The sequence below is a fragment of the Trichogramma pretiosum genome, unplaced genomic scaffold, assembly GCF_000599845.2.
Source record: "Trichogramma pretiosum strain Unisexual culture from Peru unplaced genomic scaffold, Tpre_2.0 scaffold81, whole genome shotgun sequence".
NCBI classification, from domain to species: domain Eukaryota; kingdom Metazoa; phylum Arthropoda; class Insecta; order Hymenoptera; family Trichogrammatidae; genus Trichogramma; species Trichogramma pretiosum.
In genome coordinates this window covers 263,327-283,973 of record NW_019640793.1, presented here as the reverse complement: position 1 = coordinate 283,973, position 20,647 = coordinate 263,327, and the positions used below count along the sequence as shown (strand labels likewise).

Below are 20,647 nucleotides of genomic sequence, written 5' to 3'. Positions count from 1 at the left end.
CTACTGCCTGCGCGCAGTCGTAAAAAAAAGTAACGCAAAAAAGAAGGAAAAAAAAAGAAAGAAAAAAGATTTAAGCTGTAAATGCGCATTGCCACGCTGCCTCGAAGCTCGAATTTGTGCGAGTGTACATTTTTTTAAACAAAATCAAATGCGCTACCCCTCGATGTGGAAAGAGCTTTGAGCTTTTTTTTCAGCCAGCTGCGCAGCTCGTACAAAGTCATTTTAATTATAGGCCTCGAGTAATGCTCAAAAGTACGCGTTGCACGCACACAAAATTATTATAGCTCTCGCGTACAATATAAGTTATTATATATTAAAAAGTTGCCCGCGTGCGCGTACACAGCCAACTGCATAATGTAATATGTTACATCGTCGCTCGTATGCACTATACGTGTACATTCTCGGGTCGTCCAAGTTGTAAATTCGTACAGCAGTCGTAGGTCGTCGCAGTCGACGGGCGCATCGCTTACGAGCGCGCGATGTGCTTATAAACACCTCGTTATATTTCGTTCGTTCGTTCGTTTGCTCACGCCTGAAATTATCCAACGTTCGAGTCGCTGAACTACGAGTAATATTTTAATTAAAACTGTACGAAAGATCTTGGCATCCATTATGGACCGGAGCGACAAAACGCTCACCCCGCTGCATACAGTTACTTCATAAATGCCACTTCGCGCGGATATTATTTTATACTTATAGCTATTATAAGCGCGAGGGATGCTGCTACCAAAATACTTTGCACACTGCCGGCTGCGAAATGCAAGACGCGCGACTATTTCTCAGACACTGAGTTGGCTGGCTATAGGGGGCGGGATTACTTTGGAAAAAGATGCCGAGAAATAAATTAAGTGCAAATATACACCGTAGCACGCAGCAGCTCCGCCGTTTTGCTCGCTTGCAGTTGAGAATTGATAAGAAAACGAGTCGTGCATAAATTCGAGTGCAACTATATATGAAAAAATAGCAGGGCGTGCATAATGCGATTTTCTTCCGGCCGCTGTATATAAGGGTGAAAGAATTCAAATGGACTTGCGAGATCGACCATTGAACCGTGAGAATGGAAAGTTTTGCTCTGGACCGCCGTTGGATTATTTTAGCGCGACTAAAGCTGGCCACTATGCAGTAGCTATATAATGCGTTAGGAGCTTTACTATTCGAGCACGTAACATTGATAGTATCGATTTTGAGCGTGTGGCGCGCTCGAGCGTCGAAGCACGCATTTATTATATGAAACCTATGAAGCGGTATCGATGTATAAAAGTGTCTTGGTTAATAATACCATGCGGCCCCACCTACTCGAAGAATAAGAAGCCCTTATAATTTCTCCTTCTTAATATAGATATACAGCTCGCATCGTGTATGCAGTATATAGTGAATACTGAACATATTTTCAGCTGTATACAAGCGAGTCACGATATAGTTATACATTTATAATATTATATTATATTCTGAGAAAGACCGAATCGCGTATGACAAGGCTATTTTGTATGTGGCAGGTGGCGACGCTATGCGAAGCCGGCGAGGCCTATTTGGCCCAGCACATGGGCGAACAAGGCCGCTGGATCTCGTCGATGGACACCAAGAGCTGCATGACCGACAAACTGGATATTCTACAGTATTGTAAAAAGGTACGCCAACGTGTATGTATAGTTTGAGCGAGTTATGCATTAGGCGAGTGAGTGGAGTGGCGCGCGGTATAAAGAAAGCAAGAAAAGAGAGATGGAGCCAAGTAAGTATATACAATCTTAAAGCTGCATCGGTGTATGTTGACGCTGTAAGGCTTTGAGGGCGCGTGCTAGGCCACAGCTGTCTGTGCGCCGAGTCACGTCGATGCACACAGAAAAAGAGAGAACCTCGAGTCTACATCTCTCTGTAAGTATAATATCGCGAGAGTCAAAGGTATCAAAAAGAGGAGAGCTACGTAAGACGTCGTTGAGAACTGCGTGTCGCGCGTCTATGCATACGCGCATACAGGACTTGGAAAGGATTCTTATGTTCGCGTGCGATGTCGCCGACGACGACGACGACGACGACTATTGTCCACGCCGCGAGGCTTTGCTCTGTAAATAGAGCACATAAGATGGAGACGGGGAGAAAGAGAGAAAGCCTTGACACAAGGAGCAGCAAGCGTGTATAATCTTCCCAAGATCTAGCTCGCGTCGTTTTCATATCCACATGTCGACTGCATAAAGCTCGAATTTTTACGCGTTCTTTTCCTTATTTACTCTTCGGCTGAAGCTCGATTTTATTAATACGCTCGGTATATAAATGAATATATACGACTGGATAGGCAGCTCACGCGCACACGGTCGTATCGTTAGAAGCTTCGTATACGTACGCAACAGTTTACACGGACGCGAGCAACATCAGCAGCAACGGAGTCGATTTTATTCGATTGGTCATAAAAGTGAACGCGACAAGCAAAAGCTCGGCGATCCGATAATTGGTCGAAAGAGCCTCGAGAGCTCCCATACGCATCGAGCTTTTATCGATTACGAGCGATCGGCTATTTACGTAATGCACCGTGGCATAACTTTTCTCGCTCGTTCGCTGCATCGCGTACACTCGCATCGTTACGCACGTACGTATGCGCGAGTATCTTATATTCGCACTAGCGAACCATTCGGCTCTGCTGTTTTTTTTTTCGCCCACATGCGTTATTTATATTGTACGTTACGGTAGCGGATCAAAATCGAGAAATATTATAAACGCACAGCTATAATGGCACATTGGATGAAATATTGTAATGTACGCGCGAGCGGAGCTCGAGCTTGCAACTCGAGCACGTACACGTATTTTGCATTCGCGGCTCGACCTATACTCGTCGCGGGCGTATACCTGCAGCTTGGGTGCAGCTGCTGCATCGGGCCGTCTGCCGTAGCGTCGAGTCGCGTATCAGCGCTTTCACGGAGCTTTTCACGCGCTCGAGCTTGCTCGCGATCATCGCTCGACATCGCGTGCACTGCGCGAGCTGCTGTGCGCATTGCCACTACATCCAAAGTGCTGACGAATACCAGTCGTACTATCTGCCTCTGCCTCTCTCGTGCGATCGCGGACGTTTTAATGATCCGTCCTCTTGGCTCTGGTTCGAGCGCGCGGCCTACCGACCGCGTGAGCGGATTGAATTTTAACTCCGAGCTAGCTTAGCAGCCTGCTCTGTATCAGCCAGATAATTGCGTTTCGTACGCGCTCGTGACTCCTGCGATGACGGCTGTAAAGTTGCAAAACTCGTCATCCCTTTCCGTTCTCTCGTCTCTTCTCCCCTCGCCTATATGCAATTTGCCGAACGGGAACTGCTCCCTCCCGTAAGCCCATTCCGTACAAATTTTTACACGCATGACAGTCGCTCAGTTTGCTCAGAGATTATAAAACTCATTTTAAAACCAAACGATAATAATCAATTCGTCAGTTAATAGCTGCAACCACCAGCGTGTCTATTCGATTGCCTTAAGCTGATCCTATATAATACGACATTTTGTAATTGGCGATACTTAACTCATAAGGAGATGGATATAGCCCCCCTAGTACATGGAAACGACGACCAGTTTTAATTTGACCAGAGTAGAATTTTAATAGTCTTTTCGCAGTGTGCAGCGTACGGCGATTATATGCACATTCACGAGATGCTGCTGCACATTCCTGTAACGTTTGTTCTCATTGAACCGGTCGATTTCGCTGTTAACCGATTCGTTTCTCCTCGCAAGCTACCTCGTTAAATTGAGCTTTTCGCGCTATAACTGCGCGCACACCCCGGACCGGTTTAATTTCGCGATAAAACCGATGATCTTTGGCTTCGCCGTTCCAGCCGTCGCGATATAGATTTCGATGAATCACAGATCCCCGAGAATATGAATATCTTGGTTGAAATGGAGAAACTCGATGAGCTTGAAAACTAACGCTCTTGAAAAGCCGTTGAAAAAAATTCACGACTAATATCGGCTGTCTGCCATGTAATGTTTGAAAGAAAAATGGCTGGAAGGAGAAGAGAGGAAGAGAGAGATGCAGAAAAAGAAAGAGCGGTAATGTACGCGCAAACCGAAGCAGTAGAACATTTTTGTTTGAACAGGCCAAGAGAGAGAGAGAGAGAGAGCTGAACTGCATGGCGAGCGAATCGTCTACTTGCATACCGTAGCTTTCAACTTTTTATTTTGAAGCATTTACATTTGGCGACGACGGACTGCACGCGCAGTGTGCGCTACAGCTTGGGGCTTCGGACCCTACTTCCCTCTCACATACTCGAGCGTCTTTTTCACTGCTCTCTCTCTCTCTCTCTCTCTCTCTCTCGAGTCGACGTTCCGTATCCCTCCGTACACTTGGCTATAAAAAATACAACTTTTTTACAATGCCGGATCTGTATCAGTACTCAGCGTTGACGTACACATATATATGTACATGTAATCCAGACGCTATAGTGACGTATAGCATATATAAACGTATTTGAGAAGAGAAAACTTATTCGAGCTTCGCAGAGCCGAATCGTGCTTCATCTTCTTTTTTTTCGATGCCGAAATCCAATCGTCGAGAGAACTTTTGGCTCGAAAAGTACGGTGAGCGCGCCGAGAAGACGAACAAGTTTTTTCCCTCCCTTACCCATATCGAAGCGTATGTGTGATATCGATGGAAATGCTCCACATATCTGACTGATTCTCATGTGTCTTTTTTTGTCTGCTCTCTGCTCCACAGGCCTATCCGAAGCGAGACATCACGAACATCGTCGAGTCGACGCACTACGTGCGCGTCACCGGCTGGTGCAAGCCAGGCAAGAACAAGTGCAAGCTCTCGAGATGGGTCAAGCCCTACAGATGTCTGGGTGAGTGTACGCGAGCCGCAAAATATATCGCTGCCGTACGATGATACGGCCGTTAACGCAGCCGAGCAAAATTTACAATGGCTGTGCATTAATCTCTTACAGAGGGTCCGTTCCAGAGTGATGCATTGCTCGTGCCCGAGGGCTGCCTGTTCGACCATTTACACAACCAGACCAAATGCTGGGAATCTTACAGGTGAATTTATTTAATTCTCTTACGCGCGGCTCTTCTCGAGCTGCGATACTTTACACTTTGCAATACGAGCGCATATACGCGCACAGAGATCCGCGACTGTAGGTAGTGCGTGCGCAATAAATACGTCGCGAGCTATTCGATATCGCGTGAATTCACGCTCGCGCGCTTGCTTACCCACGGGCGATATATATAATACGCGATATCGGCAGCTCGTCTCGCTACACGTATGTATATTTTCCGCGTTATTTATGTATAATGACGGCTCCAGCAAATGTGCACGCGCCTTCGAAATTATTCATCGCGACAAATTTCCAATCGAGCGTATGTAGGCTGCTCTGGGAGCTCTGCCATGCAATACATATATACAGTATATAATAATAAAAGCAGCCGCGAGTAAAAAGGAAAGAGACCCGACCGAGAGCAACAATTTTTCATTTCGCCAACTTTTCGCCGCGATATAACGGCGCGCAACACAAAGAGAGCGATTCGTTTATAAAATGCTCGATGAATATTCAAGTGCTCTCAATTTTTCGAGCTCTGCAGCAGCCTTCGTCCGTTTCCTTTTTTTCCGTTCGTGCGCGCGCTCGTGGAAAAGAACAGATTGTTAATATATTTTACACCGATCTGTCGAATATTCGGCGAATCACTTTGTACGGAAAAAAGTATGTGCATTAAATAAATTAGTGCAGCAATTTCCTAACGAGTGGAGGCGCTGGTAAGTGAAAAAGCCTCGCCACGGGCGTAGACGCGTTCGGGCCGCGAGAGCGTACATATATAGCTTTAATTAAAGCTCGGCTTGGTCGGTCGCAAGCTCGAGCTCTGTATACGCGAGAGCGCTGCATTGCTGCTGCGAGAGGAGTATAGCGGATCAGCAGCGCCTAATAGCAAATGCAGTCCTGTGTGTGCAGGCAGCGCAGTGCTCGCTTCAACCGACAGTAGTGGAAAATCGATAAGTACAGCCTCGTACGATACTTGGACACGTTTTGCCCGACACACATGTACAGCCACAGACACGTATATTTTCAGCAACGTATGCGATCTGCGTGCGTTCCGTATTTTTTTACTGCCGCAGTACGTTATTAGCGACGAAAGCTCAAAAAATATCCGTACACTAACGAGATCCGAGCTTGCATCCGTATACACATGCTGATGGAGAGCAGGAGTATTTAGCACATACATAATGCGAGTGCGTTAAATAATTTCTCTGGCAATTCACAGATGGAACTCAACGGCGGCGGATACATGTCGCGAGCGCAATATGAATTTGCGCAGCTTCGCCATGCTCCTGCCCTGCGGCATCTCGGTCTTTGCCGGAGTCGAGTTTGTCTGCTGTCCAAAACACTTGAAAGGTACGTATCATAATAACAATAATAATTTGTCAGCCAACGCGCGTTTCGTCTTCTCTCGTTAGCAAAGAGAGACTAGAGTAGTGTACTAAAGCTAGATACCGAGTGCATGACTGCAGCGAGAAGTTGCAACTACGCAACTATTACTCGCAAGCTCACTTTTATTATTATTCGACTGGCCTAGTTCATTGAGGTACATAGCGACAAGAAACACTGTTGCTGCTTTCTTTACGAGAGACTATAATTGAAATCGACTTGCGACTGGGCTCTTTTATTTTTTTCGAGATGCTCGAGCTTTCGCGCACTTTGATAATGCGGTGAAACTTATCATTAACTTAACTCAATTCGAAGCTGCACACATTGCCACGAATACAAGGCCAGCAGGCCACGCATACGTAAAAACTCGTACGTTGCGCTCGTTAATTACTGCGTCACCCGGTGCGCGCCTATGCAAGCTATATAATATACATCTATAGCTTGTGAGCGTGCGTGTGTACGTAGAAAAGCTGGGCGCATCACCGAGAGAAAGAGAGATGGGATTTTCGCTTTCGCGCATTTCCCCAGCTTTTCTTAATTAACGGTAATGAAAGGTCTTGCCACTGCCGGCGTTGCTGCAGCAGCGTATTAAAACGCAGGACTGGCACGAACGTGGATAAATAGAGCAAAACACAAACGCGATCGGGCGCTTGGCTTCGCCGTCCACTCGCTCTCTCTAACGACATAAAATAGCCAAACCCCTGCTCTACATGTACATTGTACGCCTATACGCGTATTTGTACGATATATATGTATAATCCACGTGCAAATAGCGCGACAGTAACTTTAATGAAAAAAGTTTTGCTTCTCTCAATGTAAATAAAAGCTTCATGGGCAAGAGAGAGAGGGAGAAACTTTAAAGTTTGAACAATATTCTCAAGAACAAATAGTACGTATATAGGTAAACGTCACCCGCGTTCGACTGACTGCTCTCGCGACTCGCTGCTGCAAGCCCGACGCAGCAGCTCCGCGTCTCAAGAAGAATAATTAAATGTTTATTATCCCAGCGGATGTCGAAAAAGTCGTTTTAGACACGAGAGACATTTCCCTCGAAGCGAACCGCACAGCTCGAACTTGACTCACTGAAGTAAATTTAAAAAAAAATTTTACTCGACCACCACTCGTCCGCGATCAGGAAAATTTCTACGATAAATTTTTTACTTCGAGCCGAGTATAGTGATGAATAATGATGAAATGCAGCTCTTGCAACGGTATAGCTCATCCCATTTGCCTCTTGGGAAACTCCAAAGTCGAGCTTTCTAACTCGACCTTTTCTCGATTTCTTTCGCTGGAGACTTTTTCGAGCGCAGCGGCCAAGTCGTGTTGCGGCAGTGGTTGCTGCACTCAGCAACGAAGCCAATAAACGAAATGTCTTTAATTCTACTGATTTGCGCGCACGCCTTTAATTAACTGCTCGAGTGCTTGCTCGAGCTGTAGCCATGAGCGTGTTGCAGCGGAGCTCGTACGCGCGCTCGAGCTTTTAAAAAATGAAAAATTTGCAACTGTTGGACAAGTTTGCAAGTTCTTTCTGATGCATCGGTAGCAAAAAGTCGAGCAAAAAAGCAGAGCGTATATAATATTATATGTACAGATGCGTTTGTGTGTGTGTGCGTGCGGTATAGAAGCGAGCGAGTGGTAGTGGTGCGCGCAACTCGAGGTGGTAGTAGTCTTTTAGCTAACTAAAAGGCCAAAAGCTCCTGCATATATATTGCTCTTGAACTGTGCGCGCACACACGCCCCAAGTTCAAAGTATAAACGCTGCTACTGCGCTCATCAATTAAAACTTAACGAGTGCTCCCGGTATACAGCTCTACGCGCGCCCACACACACAGACAGACACGTACACGCGTACATACGCTCACTGCACTCGTATTATACGTCTACGAATCGAGCTGCTAAGGTTTCCATTTTCCACAGCTGCGAGCTGTATACTCTCGCGTTTACATTATACATACAAATAGAGATTTTCCGTGTATCGACTATACACGTTCGGCTCGAACTGGAATCGTTAACGAAGTCACATATACTTGTACATAATATGACGCACATTATTTCTCTTGCAGATAACATGAAGTTGAAAAAGCACTTTGAGATGCACGTGGCCAAGCCCATCGAGGACGATTTCGGCGACGAGGACGAGGACGAGAACATAAACGACGAGACGGAGCAGGACGAGATGGCAGTTCCGGGGGCCGCTGGTTCCGTCGCCGGTGCATCTTCGGCCGCTTCGAATAACGCTGGCTCCGGCGGCATGACCGGAGCTGGCGTGGCAGGTGGTTCTGGCAGCAGCATCAGCATCGTGGCCGACGGTGACGTCGACGATGGCGGCGGCGACGACGACGCTGACGACGACTCGGACTCGTACGAGAACATCGACGACGTGCTCGGCGATCAGCCGGACGACGACGACGAGGACGACAGTAACGAGGAGTACTTCGAGGATTACGAAGCCAGCACGAGGTACGTCGACTCCTTGACATTTGCGACTCTGGAGAGTCAGCGCGCGCGACGACTCGCCGACTAGGCCGTTTTATCGGAGAATCGTCAAGTTTCGGCTTCGCTACATAACGAACGCAAAACCCGTATCTAAGTATTGATCTCGGGGCCGCCGGTACAACTGTACACGTTACGTACACGATCTGTACAGCGTAGCGGTTTTGCCCGAGAGCGGCGTCGGCTCGCTGCTATTGCCGTTGCCGAGCGACCCACCTCTACGCACACATAGCCGCGTGATTTAGCACCAGCGGCGAAATTAGTTGGCCTATATGCAAAATATTACAGCGCCCAGCGAGAATGATGAATCTGCGAAATTAATCCGGATATTTAGCAGAGCACGGGCGAGTTGTAATACCCGGATAATCCACGGCTAAAATATCAATCGGCCACACGATCCGTCTGTGTATCTATTTGTATAAGCGCGCGAGCCCGTCCTTTTTCGGATTAAATGTCACGACGTCAAGCTCGCGAGCTCGAAACAATAACCATAACGGAGAACGAGAGGATGCGTAAAGGAAAAAAAAAACGCCTAGCAAACGAGATACGCTTGTCGCGATCGCGACTATTCGTGCGCGCTATTATTGCAGCTGGTTGACGGCCTATCGCAGCAGCTGCGCGGCTCTGTTGACTCGGTCGTTTGAATTGCAGAAGCTCGTCGACGACCGGCCAAGCGATCACGAGCACGGGAGGCGCCAAGGACGGCAACATGGACAGTCCCGCGAACCCCGCCAGCAGCAGCAGCAGCACATCGGCTCCGGGCAGCTCGTCGACCGGCGCTGCTGGCCAGGCGACCGGTGGCAGCAGCACTACCCTACCGCCACAGATAGCCGCCTTCGTGCCGCACGGCACTCCCGATCCGTACTTGACCCACTTCGATCCTCGCTCGGAGCATCAGAGCTACAAGCAAGCGCAGATGAGACTGGAGGAGATTCACAAGGAGGAGGTGACCAAGGTAAGGCGATTGCAGAGCTTGACTTTGCCACAGCCAGCTCCGACGGACGGCTCTTCTCTCTCTCTCTATTCTCATTCTACGAAATCGGTCTCGCTTCTTGTCTCTCTTACCGTCTCTGTCTCAATCGATTTCCATTGTAATATACCTATGTATCGCACAATAGTCTGTGCGGCTCCTTTGTACATTATATCTCTATACCATATATAAGCTTATTATGTAGAGAGAGAGAGAGAGAGAGAGAGAGCAACAGCAGACGCGGCTCTAGATCCGCATTGTTTGGAGCTTTTGGCACGCTACATAACGTAGAGCGGCAGCTTGCGACGAGAGAACGGAGGACGCGGGTAGCGGACGGCCGATCGATGTTTGTGACGCGATGCAGAGACTACGTGCTTCAACTGGCCAATCGCAGCTTCTATACCTACGTATACGCCGGGACCTAATATTTTTTATGCGATTGGCATCTTTCTGCATCTTCCACTGCAATACTGCGCCCTGCTATTTCTTCGTTACAATATTCTACTAGCCTTTTACACTTTACCCGCGCCTAATGGAATATAATATTATATCTATATATCGCTGACCTGTACCGATGCGAGAGACGTCGAGTGTCGAGTGCTCACTGCTATAGCGTCGCTCTTGCCATTGCTCTTCTTTTCTCTCTTGGCGACGACGAAGACGCGCAAATGCCTCGACATAACCGATGTAAGAATATTTTCAAGAGATTTAGCGTCCATTTGCCGGAGAGGCACAATTTCGACTTGAAATATCGCTCGTCGACCTCAACTATGTCTGACCCATATTGCGCTGCATACGCGGAAAATATATGCCCATTCAAGGAGCTTTTCTAGCCAAAGTCGAGAGAAGCTGTTAAGCTCGTAGCTCGAGCTTACTCTACACCACCGCCAAATCGATTAAATTCAGCATTAAATGCGACTTTTCGACGAGCCTATTTCAGTAGAAATAAAAGGCAAGACACACAATTAAAAGTAATACGTGAGCGAAATAAGCCGTTGGAACGTTAGCATGAATAGGAAGATCTCCAACTAGTGGCAGCTTGCAATTGCACTTCTGGAGTATACTTTTGTTTGGCAGTCTTGACTCGAGTCTTGATCTCTCGCGTTCGTACCGCGTGCACACGAACTTGCTGCAAACATTGATACATTTATAAAAAAGAGCTTTTTACGTGTTTATTTCTCGCGCGCTCGCAACTGAGTGACCAAATGGCAAATTCGAGGCTGCATCTATTATATAGCAAAATGAAATAATGTAGGTACATACGAGCGACACTATAGTGTAGCAGTATTGATTCGAGCGTCGGAGTCATATAGAGCAATGTCAGAAAGAAGTTGTGCCGAGGAAATCCGGAGTTGCACATGGGGAGTTGCAGCGCATAGGAGAGATAAAATATAACGACGTGCCCGGCACATGCACACGCGCACACATGTACGAGTTTTAGTAAATATGCCTGTGCACAGGATTCTGTTCTTCTATTTTGTTCCGACTTTTCACCTTTGTACGGATACCCGAGCTCCTCTTGCTCCCCTTGTAAATGAACGAATGCTTGCCCGAGCGTAGCATACATTTATATACGAATATTTCATCAATTCGATATATCTCAATTACGATACGAAATTCTCTTTCGATATCGTCTCAGCTTTTTTCTTTCTATTTCTGCGCTCGATGCAAATTACAAGCGAGTCAAGTCGTGCTTTTGCTTTTTATACAATTCGATATCTCGTTACGAAATCGCTGTTTCGGGTGTTTTTGATTTCACGCCGCAGCTAACAATACTCGACGAGCATGGGGGCTCTTTTAAATCTATAAGGGTAGGGGTTTAACCCATCCCAAACCTTCAAAATATCATTCAATGCAGCCTTTCTTCTGACGATGGCTGTGCTACTAGATATCAAAAAGATATTTACCTGCCCGCACAGTGACGTTCGTGCCAGGGACTACATTTTTTTTCGTCAGCTACAGCGCAAAGAACGAAAAAATTGCTTTACCTCAATGTTTTTCCCACTCGAACAATGATTGATGGTGATATATTTTATTAGTAATATTTATTGGACTTGGACTTAATTCAAAGCTTAAACGAAGGAGTAAAAGTGAGCCGATCCTGAGAAAAGAGCGAAAGTGCACGCGACAAACTAAGCGCATTGACGTTATTATAAAGTTTCGAGCGAGTGGACTCGCATCCTTTGCGCGCGTACGCGACTTTTCACAGCTCTCAATCAGGCTCGGAAAAGCGATTGCCTGTCTGCACGAGATAGAGATAGGAAATTCGATAATAAAACGAGCGAGCATGGAGTTGGATCGCAATTACGATACATGTAGCGCCCTATATAGCTAAATCAATTTTCCTCGCTCGACGAACGCCGCCGTGATAAAAGCTCGACTCGCCGGTAGCTGGCCTGCGCAGCGCTGTGCTATATATTGTACGTGCTCCTGCAGAGGTGTATATAATGTCGGAGATTATGACTGGGGTTAAATCCAAAAAAGTTCCAGGACAAAGACGAATGAGTCGAGTTGAAAAAGTTTCTCAAAAAAGGCCTTTTCTCTCTCGCTGGCGCAGGTGATGAAAGATTGGAGCGATTTGGAGGAGCGATACCAGGACATTCGAGCGCGCGACCCCGTGGCAGCTGACGCCTTCAAACGATGGATGACCGTGAGATTCCAGCAGACCGTGGCAGCCCTCGAGGCCAGCGGCGCCGCCGAGAAGCATCACCTCAGCTCGATGCATCAGCAGCGCGTACAGGTAAGAAGGCTTACAGGCTATCCGAGATGCTAGAAAAAAAGAAGGGAAAAACTCGTGTGCTCGGAATATCAGCGATGACACGTTGTATACGACGCTGCGTGCGAATTTTCATTTGTTCACATGTTGCCGCTAACTCACGGACACGCGACTGCGCGCAGGAAACGGTGAAACAAAGGAACGAGGAAGCCATGTCCTGCTACACCGCCGCACTTAATGAAATTCCACCCAACGTAAGTACATTTCTATGTATATAAACGTCCACGTATGCGTGTATAGCATGTACATAGCATACATACATATACTTATTTGCTATTCTCGACACGGCCCTTCGCCCCCTCGGCGCCGTTTTGCCGCAGTCAAGCGCCAGCTCTGAATATATACATACAAGATGCATCATATACAACAAATTCATACTCCTAATACTATAAATACAGCATACATTTATTATTGTATCCGTGAATTACGTCTCTTTGGCCGTATCATTCACGGCCGGCTGCCCACCTGATATTTCGCCGATAAATTTGCACTGAATTATGTACTCTCGGCCGTCGAGTCGTCGTTTTCGTAATAGTCGTCATTATGCGAAATGCACGATCCTTCCGCGTCTCTTAACAAACTTTTGTCGCGAGTTCCAGCCCCAGAGTCAGGCGCCGATTTGGGGATAGTGTCCGAAACGGCGTAGAGATCGCAGGCACGTGCTCGATCCGGCTGCGGTTCGTTAGTTCATGAATAAATTACGATTGGCCCTTGCACGATCGTCCAGTCACACTAGCTATTATGTACACGAATACGTAGGCATTACGTACGGGAGCTTGCGTATCTGGAACATCATTCCAATGGATCGTGGCGCGCATCAGCGAGTCAAGACTGTTTGCCCACTCGAAGATGTGTATCGCGTATACGTAGTAGTAAGCTACAGGCTTCCATGATGTATGTTTCACGTCCATATACGTCTCTGTGGCGCATCCTCCGCGTAGCAGTGTACATTAGGTCAGCCGTGCGTGCAGGCAGTTTCAAGAGCTAGCTCGCGGAAACGCATCAAAGTAGAGATGATTTGCCTCTCTATTTGCTCCTTGAAAACTTATACTCGACAACGACTTTGGGCGGTGTATTAAAGCATCGGACTAAAAGCACATGCGTTAATTGGTCCTAGCGACGCCGAGTCCTTTTCTTTCGCTAGGTCAATTTTGAGGGAAAACGAAGAGGCTCGCGACGCAACTTTCAGCTTGTATACATACATTCAATCGGGCAAATTGACGTTTGTTTTTCGGCTCACTTGGCGCTCGCGAGCTCAGCGAGTTTGTCTCGCTAATTGCCATTGTATCGGTTTCCGATGCTCCGGTGCGTTACCGCCTCATTGGATTAGGCTTTCCGTGCCGCTACAATACGCCTGTTTGATTTGCCGCAGCGGAAAAACCCAAGCAGCGGTTTTGCGAGAAAAGCAGAGATGGAAAAAAAGAGAAATAATAGCTGCGGCTAGATCACTACGGTCCGCCTTTCCGCGCGTGCATGTACGTGGACCTGCTATATAGCTCTATATTTCGCTCGAGACTATTTTATATACACAAGCCGCGTAGCACACGTATAACGTATATGTACGCTACGCAAGTTGCGCCGCACACATCCAGAGGAATGAGGGAGAGAGAGAGAGATGAAAAAGAGGGAGCTAGAGCTGCAGCGCGAGCGGAAGAAAAATCTTGGGCGCGCTCGGGGTCGCGGCCATCGAGCCGCGCCAGAAACGAACGAAGAAAGGGAGCTAGCTGGAGCTGCACGAGCCGCGACGAGGCTGAGCAAGAAAAAAAAAGTATATACGTATATAGACAAAAGTATGGAAGAGGCGCCTTGAGCGCGCGCGAGACGCGAGTAGTGCAAGCCAATTCAGCACGTACATCTCTCACTGCTACGTTACTGCAATCCCTCGCGACCCATCTTCTTTTTCTTCTTCTTTTTCTTCTTCTCGCGTGCAAATATAGACGCGCACTGGCGGCTGAGGTACATTACGAGGGTAGCGCGTACACATATACATTTTCATACGTACAGAACGTGCGGATGCACACGTTCGCTCTCTTTCTCTGCCCCCACGAGTCTGCTGCCTTTTTTTTTTGCTTCTTTTTCTCTTTTTTTTCGTCGAGGCACACATGCAAATAGTAGGCTCGTACTCACGAGGCTCGTTTGAATTGACATTGCAGGAGCACCGCATCCAGAAATGCCTGCAGAAGCTGCTGCGAGCGCTGCACAAGGATCGACACCACACGATCGCTCACTACAAGCATCTACTGGACAGCAGCCTCGAGCAGGCCCAGCGCGAGAAGCCGGCGACCCTGGAGCATTTGGCCGACATCGACCGCATCACCAATCAGAGCTTGCAGATGCTCGAGCGGTAAGACGTCGCAAGCCCGAGCTCTGCTTTCCGTATCTAATCCCAGCCGGGCGCGCCACGAGCTGAGCGCATACACGAGGCGCCGCGGCGTCATTATATACCCTCGAGGAATGGAATTATCGGCCAGGCGTCGCGCGACTCGCGCGCGGTTTGCCGCCGCACCTGTCTGGCCGCGTGCAAGCACACATGGACGACGCTGGCTATCTGGCTAGCTCGCTGCTGCGGTGGCCGTATACGTGTTTTCCTTTTAACGTAGCAGGCTGTATCGGCGCAGCTGCAATCTATGCTCGAGCGCGGTTAATCGGGCTTCGAGTTTCGAGCCACCGCTACTACAACGCCTATTATATTTATATGTTATATATCTGCCGTTTGTGTACAACGAAAGCCCGCGACGATGTTTTTTTGATTGCCTGTTGGTTTCATTCGATTCGCGATCGCTGGGATATCTTCCCACAAATGTGCCCAGCACTCATTCGATTACGTAGTTTGTTCCGCGCGATCTCTTGCTACATGTAAATGCAACGCGCTCGTGACGATGCAGCGCAGCGTGTTTCTTGAGCGTGAGGTGAAAAAATATTGTGCATAGCGCAGGCTCGATCGATTTGGCGCATTGCTATCTCGCTAATCTATTTAAACTCGAAAGCAAAAATGTACCCAAGTCTTATGTTATAAAGTAGGAACTTGATACATTTTGGCCTCCGAGTTTGAAGCTGTACCTTTCTGCGCCGGGGCGACAATATACAAAGGCCGAGGGAAAAAAAGGGTCCCGTCTTCATAATGCATTCGTGGCAATATCGACTTTGTCTCTCCAACTCGCGGGGGAGTGAAGTTTGGAACATAGATGCGATAAAGTATATGCCGCGCGTTGCGTTTGCTGCTTTGTACACGTGCTGGAGAACGAACAAATGCCAAATTAGGAATTGATCCGATTGATACGTATCAAGTTGGAGCCGCTATCTAGCTCGCTGGGGTCGTGTCTTCTCGTTGCAGCACGTGGACCAAATTATCCGATAACGTCCATACGACTGTCATAAAATTTACGATTGTATCTCTGCAGTATGTTGAGGTACACGCACACGCATATTCAAAATGATAATTATGCAAGTATCGCGGGCGAAACTGGAGCTGGGGTGAAAATTTTCCGATGATTGTCATAATTTACGGGCGGTTGCGCGTGACTTGTACAGTACATAATACATATGTCAGGGACCCGCGTGACTATTCATCACGGGCAAATTATTTTGCCCTTGATCGAGTGCACAGCTCGAGCGAGAGCCGTCGTCGATTTGATTTTCGCGTTAATCGAGAGTCCTGCAAGTGCAGCCAAGCTAGTGCGGAATCGTGACTGTTGCTGACGTTGACGCTTGCGCAGAGTATCGAATTTATTATGAATATTGATTATTATTGACGCAGCACGCTTTGTACGCACAGGTACCCGGAGCTGAGCAGCAAAATCGGTAAACTGATGGATGACTACGTTCTGGCTTTACGCAGCAAGGACGAGACGCCGGGCCTGCTCTTGGCAATGACGCGAGAAGCCGAAGCCGCCATTCTGGACAAGTTCCAAGCCGACGTCGCCAGTAAGCAGCAGGGTATGTATAACGTATAAATATCTTTGCTCCATTGTCGCCGTCACCACTCTCACAGACTCGAGAAAGACGAGGGACGCGAAACAAGAGCATCTCGTATATATTTCTTCCTTATGCATTGAATAATTGTCGATCTTAACCGAATGCGTGAGCAAAAATTCACGACAAGCCGGTGGCTCTGAACTTCTCAATAAACCGAAACAAAAAAGCTCGTTTCGAAAATTATGATACGCGCTGAACGCGAAGGCTCTCGAAAGCAAGGGACAGCAATAATGCGCGTCGAACGCGAAAACATAGCGAGAAAAAAGCACTTGACCGCTCTGAATAAATAATAAAAAATATGTAGTAATTGAAATGGCGCAGGTCAACTGCTCAACGCCGCACACAAACTGGCAATACACGCATGCACATTTATGAGCGGAACAGAGTTATATTTAAAATCCACTCGATTATAATGCGCACATACACACATGGCAGGCGTACTGCCCAATAAGCGCGACGTTATCCTCTGGTCGGTTTATTACACGATCGATTCTTCGTCGACGAGGGCATACGTTCGCTCGCAGCTCGCTCGCAGGCTATATCCGTTGACGGCGCAGAGAAATTAATCGAAATCCTGGCGCAAACTAAGTGCGGACATGCCTCTCCACTTTGAAAACTGTCAAAGTCAGCTAGTCAGGCAGCTATATAATAGCGATGGCTGCAACGAGCTGCGAGCGAGCGTAAATTAATTAACGCTCGCACGCGGCTCGCCATTAAAATCTCAATCTCTCTCTCTCTCTCTGTTAAAAACCCAGAAAAAGAGCACCAGAAGCAGCTGGAGCGCGAGCGCAAAGAGCAGCGCAAGGCCGAGCGAGGCGAGCTCCGAAGCGAGCAGGAGCAGCACGAGCAGCTGATGGAGAAGCCGCAGCAGGAGCAGCCGATCATGGCCGCGCAGCAGCAGCAGCAGCAGCAGCAGCAGCAGCACGACAAGCAGCCGGAGCAGCAGATCCTGTCGGTCGAGAAGAAGATCGACCTGCCGCCGACCGTGACGCCCCTCAAGCCGTTGAAGAAGCAGCTCGACGAGGAGCAGCACGAGCAGCAGCCCGCCTCGGCGGCGGCCCTCACGGCTCTCAAGCACAGCGAGGGACTGATTCGCGCCTCGCACAGCATGACCCACGACGTATCGCACTCCGAGCCGGCAAGTCGCATTCGCTCGTGCTGCATGGCCCTGTCTTGAAAAGAAATGCCAGCTCATACGCCCTCGTTTGTTTTCCTTTTACAGAGCTATTCCGTGAGACGCGAGGTCTATCATCGCGAGAGCAGGTCGATCTACTTTACTCTGGCATTCGCCGGGATCGCTCTCATGGCGGCCACCATCGTCGGCGTCGCGGTATTCAAGAGGCGAAGCGCACGAAGTCCCCACAGTCAGGTTTGTATTCCACGCGACCACAGCCTTATAATACGTATTTGCACCGACTCGAGTCGCCCCACTGAACAGGGACGCGTCGATAGACACGCGACGCCGTATTGCGCATAACCCGCTCCTTTCATTGCTGACATTTCTCGGATCTTATCGAAGAACGGGCCGCGGTAAGGGCGCGCGACTCTGGTCTTGCAAAGTCATGCCGTATACGATATAATGCGAGGAGGCTGCATTTCGTACCGATTCTCGAGTCACTCGAGTTTAACGACTTTGCTCGTTGCTTTTCTGAGCTCGTTCCAGCTCGCAGGCGGACAATAACGCGCGTTATGAGTTATCGCCCAAACTGGCGAAATTTATATCGGATATGATCGATATATTACGGAATTTGCGCAGCCGTCGGCCAAGCTCCGCTTCTTTTCTCGCAGCACAGCTTCCGAGCTTTGGCTAGTTGGTCGCTACCGTAACGACGATATGCCACTTCTCGACACTTTATCCTACATATAATAGAGCTTTTTTTACGACTCGGGCGCGTGGCCGCGTTCACGTAGGCCCGAACGAGCCTCTGATTAATGGTCTTTCCCTCGGGCCTCGAGCGCGCGATACGCGGACTCGTCGAGAGTCAGGACGACTACGTTCCCCATCGACTTTTGTCCCAGGCACTTGTGCACTTTTCTCTGCCTCTTTGTGCGCGCCCTACGTACACAAAGTCGCAAGTTTTTCTCGCCTTCGTGAGCGGTAAATAACTTTTGCCTTGGGATTGCCGTGCGAGCGCGTACATTACGCAAGGCCACGCGAGAAGCATATTCGTTAATCGTCCCCCCGCAAACTCGCAAACTCCGCTGCTCCGCTTTACGATGGCGTCCAATTGTAAAGCCCCAAGTACACTCGAGTCGGAACAAAAACACACGAGGTCGAAAATTTCAAAGCCCGCGTGGGCGTGTTGCGTTTGTGCTCGACAGGGCTTCATCGAAGTCGACCAGGCAGCCTCGCCGGAGGAGCGACACGTGGCCAACATGCAGATCAACGGCTACGAGAACCCGACCTACAAGTACTTCGAGGTCAAGGAGTAAGCGGCTCGAGAGAAACTCCTCCGTAGTCCATAGGGCAGTCCCAGCACACACGTACGCGCACGCTGCAGCCGGCCACCATCGTCCTCGTCGTCCACCGTCGCAGTCGTCTACATCCGATCCATCCTTCCAGCTGCGCGAGTCCATTGTCACCGCTCCGGAAAGAATAGAGGCCCACCTCTCGACGTCCATCTCCATTTCTCTAGCGCAATAGCCAATAAACCTATCCTCTGCGTGTATGTACGTCGACTTATATATTACATACTTCACTCTCCACATCTACAGGGGACATGATTCATTCGTCCAATGGCTTATATAACTTAACTCGACAGCAGCGTTGATACGAATAGCTCTTACAATTTTGCATTTTTGAGTTAGACGCTCGCAAAGGTTCACACGTCGCAAAGTCCATATAATTTGTAATCCAGCATCGCGTTTCATACCCTTTTCTTTGTCGAGAGCTCCGTTCTGATAACAAGACTCCTGGGATGCAATTAATCGGGCGCATGAATATCGATGAGTGGCCACTGCCGATCGCTCTTTGTTTCGACAGCTCAAAGCATCCGAAACGAGGAAAGGTTGGCACTGAGCGAGCCACTCGTTCACAAGCTTGGCTAGCCCTGAGCAGAATCACGTATTGCTTGCGACTTTTTGTATATTCCAATTCAAGCAACTCTGTGGACTTTCGACGAGGCAATAGCTAAATTAATACCGGAGGAGGATAAAAATATGAAAGAGGTGTGAGAATAAATTTTGAAAATTTCATGAAAAAACGGCGAGCTCGAATGAAAAAAATCTCGACCAGAGCAAGTTTACTAATATAAAATGCGCGAGTTGTGTGGAGGCTCGGTGAAAGAAAGATAGGCTTCAAGCCGAGAAAAGGTGCATGGATCAGTCTCGGCTTGAGGCTTATTGACTGCTCGACCTCGTCGTGAAATAGGATACTTTATTAATATTCCTGGGTGTCCGCCGCGCACTCGACAGTTTGTGGCTGTTTCGAGGCATTTCTTCAAGCTCGTCGTCCTAATGCAGACCGAGGGACAAATAGAGAGTAGTAAACACTCCGAATATTAATAGAGAAGCTACAGATATATGAATGTTTGTAAATGTGATTTTCTTACCGGAGGATTACTCGCGCGACTTTTTAATCATTTAGCTTATTGCTTTTGCGAAAAATTCCCGCTTTTACACGTTTAATATCACTTATTATTTAAATGCCACTCTTCTGTTGGCTGTTACTTCGAGCGCTAACACTCGACTCATTCGTTTTAACCCCTTTCAACCCGACGCCCCCACCCGGATCGCCCCTACTCGTACATATATACATTGATATCGATACGATAACAAAAAAGAAAAACACATTCGAGTTTATAAATTATAAGCAAACAAAAATATATATTATATAACGATGGATGTATAACAAAAGTAACAAAAAAAGAATAAAAATAATAATAATACGATATTCACGACGCGGTACTTGATGGTATTAGCGCAGTTCCTTGAAACGATCCCATGACGGATCCTATTATAATAGCTTTAACAAAAATGAGGCAAGAACAGCATTGTGCAATAACGAGAGAGAACGCTGAGAGCGGGAAAAAATCCTGTCTCGGATCGG

The 20,647-nt window shown here is 48.0% G+C and overlaps 1 protein-coding gene across 1 annotated transcript in view; it reads left to right on the top strand.

Annotated features, from left to right (window-relative positions):
• The window catches only part of LOC106657376 (amyloid-beta-like protein), a 43,186-nt gene extending 22,769 nt beyond the window's left edge, over positions 1–20,417 (top strand). The window contains exons 3-15 of the mRNA XM_014378871.2: positions 1,497–1,628; positions 4,684–4,810; positions 4,913–5,003; positions 6,222–6,352; positions 8,449–8,845; positions 9,530–9,833; positions 12,406–12,588; positions 12,747–12,818; positions 14,778–14,968; positions 16,400–16,560; positions 17,355–17,737; positions 17,822–17,968; positions 18,922–20,417. Coding sequence (XP_014234357.1) covers positions 1,497–1,628; positions 4,684–4,810; positions 4,913–5,003; positions 6,222–6,352; positions 8,449–8,845; positions 9,530–9,833; positions 12,406–12,588; positions 12,747–12,818; positions 14,778–14,968; positions 16,400–16,560; positions 17,355–17,737; positions 17,822–17,968; positions 18,922–19,032 — 2,430 coding nt within the window. The 3' untranslated portion in view covers positions 19,033–20,417. The remainder of the gene's footprint in view (positions 1–1,496; positions 1,629–4,683; positions 4,811–4,912; positions 5,004–6,221; positions 6,353–8,448; positions 8,846–9,529; positions 9,834–12,405; positions 12,589–12,746; positions 12,819–14,777; positions 14,969–16,399; positions 16,561–17,354; positions 17,738–17,821; positions 17,969–18,921) is intronic.
• The last annotated feature ends 230 nt before the right edge of the window (positions 20,418–20,647 follow it).